This window comes from Gavialis gangeticus, unplaced genomic scaffold (assembly GCF_001723915.1).
Source record: "Gavialis gangeticus isolate Ggan-Ray unplaced genomic scaffold, GavGan_comp1, whole genome shotgun sequence".
NCBI classification, from domain to species: domain Eukaryota; kingdom Metazoa; phylum Chordata; order Crocodylia; family Gavialidae; genus Gavialis; species Gavialis gangeticus.
In genome coordinates, this window is record NW_017728997.1 from 5,254,252 (window position 1) to 5,255,363 (window position 1,112).

At 42.3% G+C, this 1,112-nt stretch overlaps 1 protein-coding gene across 2 annotated transcripts in view; it reads right to left on the reverse strand.

Annotated features, from left to right (window-relative positions):
* The window catches only part of ITPR1 (inositol 1,4,5-trisphosphate receptor type 1), a 327,597-nt gene that overhangs the window by 203,139 nt on the left and 123,346 nt on the right, over nt 1-1,112 (reverse strand). The window contains exon 19 of one of the 2 annotated variants that reach the window (XM_019504707.1): nt 908-1,112. The exons of the other annotated variant lie outside the window; for it this stretch is intronic. Within the exon in view, the coding sequence (XP_019360252.1) occupies nt 908-1,112 (205 nt within the window). The remainder of the gene's footprint in view (nt 1-907) is intronic. 2 annotated transcript variants of the gene reach the window in all.

A 1,112-nucleotide genomic window follows, 5' to 3' on the forward strand; every position in this document is an offset into this window, starting at 1 on the left:
CTCCTGCTTTGGGTCTTTCTTTTTCCCCTCCACATGGAATTCACATCTGATGATGATCTACTGGACTTCCATCAAAACAGACAAACTAGGTTAGTGGGAAGGAAAATACCAAGGAATACGATACTGGTAATGCTGCAGAAATTTAAAGCCCTACATTTAACAGGCTGAAGTGTTTATACCTATGAGTGGGGCAGGGGGAAAGGGAAAAAAAAAAAAAAAAAAAAAAAAAAATCAGTTTGAGACTTAGGAAGACTGTAAATAGGTCACTAGGAACAACTGAAGCTGTTTGCATTAAAATAGCATTTAGAGGACAGTGACCAATGTTTGCCTTCCAGTAGCAGCTAAAGAAACATGACTGATTGTATTACCAGTCCTGTGTTAGTTGCAGCCCTGTCCTTCCTTGCGGAGAAAAAAAATGGGTACAATGGCAAGTCTCATCTTGGTTCCTTCTAGCCAACACTGTGCTAGGTGTTTCACTATCCCTCCCCTGAAGAGCTACACTGAGTATTCAAGACTAGCAAGAGGATGGGAAAAAGAACAACAGCACAATTTAAGTTGCTTGCACAAATCACAGAAGCTCCGCATCAGTCTGTATAACGCCTAGGCACCACCTACTGGATCCCACTGCCTCTCGAGAGAGCCATGCAGCATCCATACAAAGCTCCAAACAGAGCTTTCCACCTTGAGGAAGATTTTTTCAATGAGCGTCTCATTGAATGCGACTGTTTTGATCTCACAAGCTTTCATTTTCCACACTGTGCTAGCAGGATAAGTTGGACTCTTACAGGAGTGGCAAAGCTCGTAATTTAGCTCCAGGCTTGTTTAGTTTTGCTTTTAGTATTAAAAAGGGAAAAAAAAAAAACCACACAGATTTACATCTCTCACCCTTGCCCCACCAAGTACTTACTCATCAATAGCAATTTCAGAAGGTATTTCAGACCATAAGCGCGCATACTTCACTGGTGTTACTTGCTCTTGTGGATCACGGTCAACATGCATATGCAGCATCAGCCGGCAGAAAGAAGCTCTCAGATCATATGGCAAGTTTTCATCAGACATGCAACGAAGGATGAGATCCACATCCAGCTGGCCTGATATTTCGTTTATAGCCA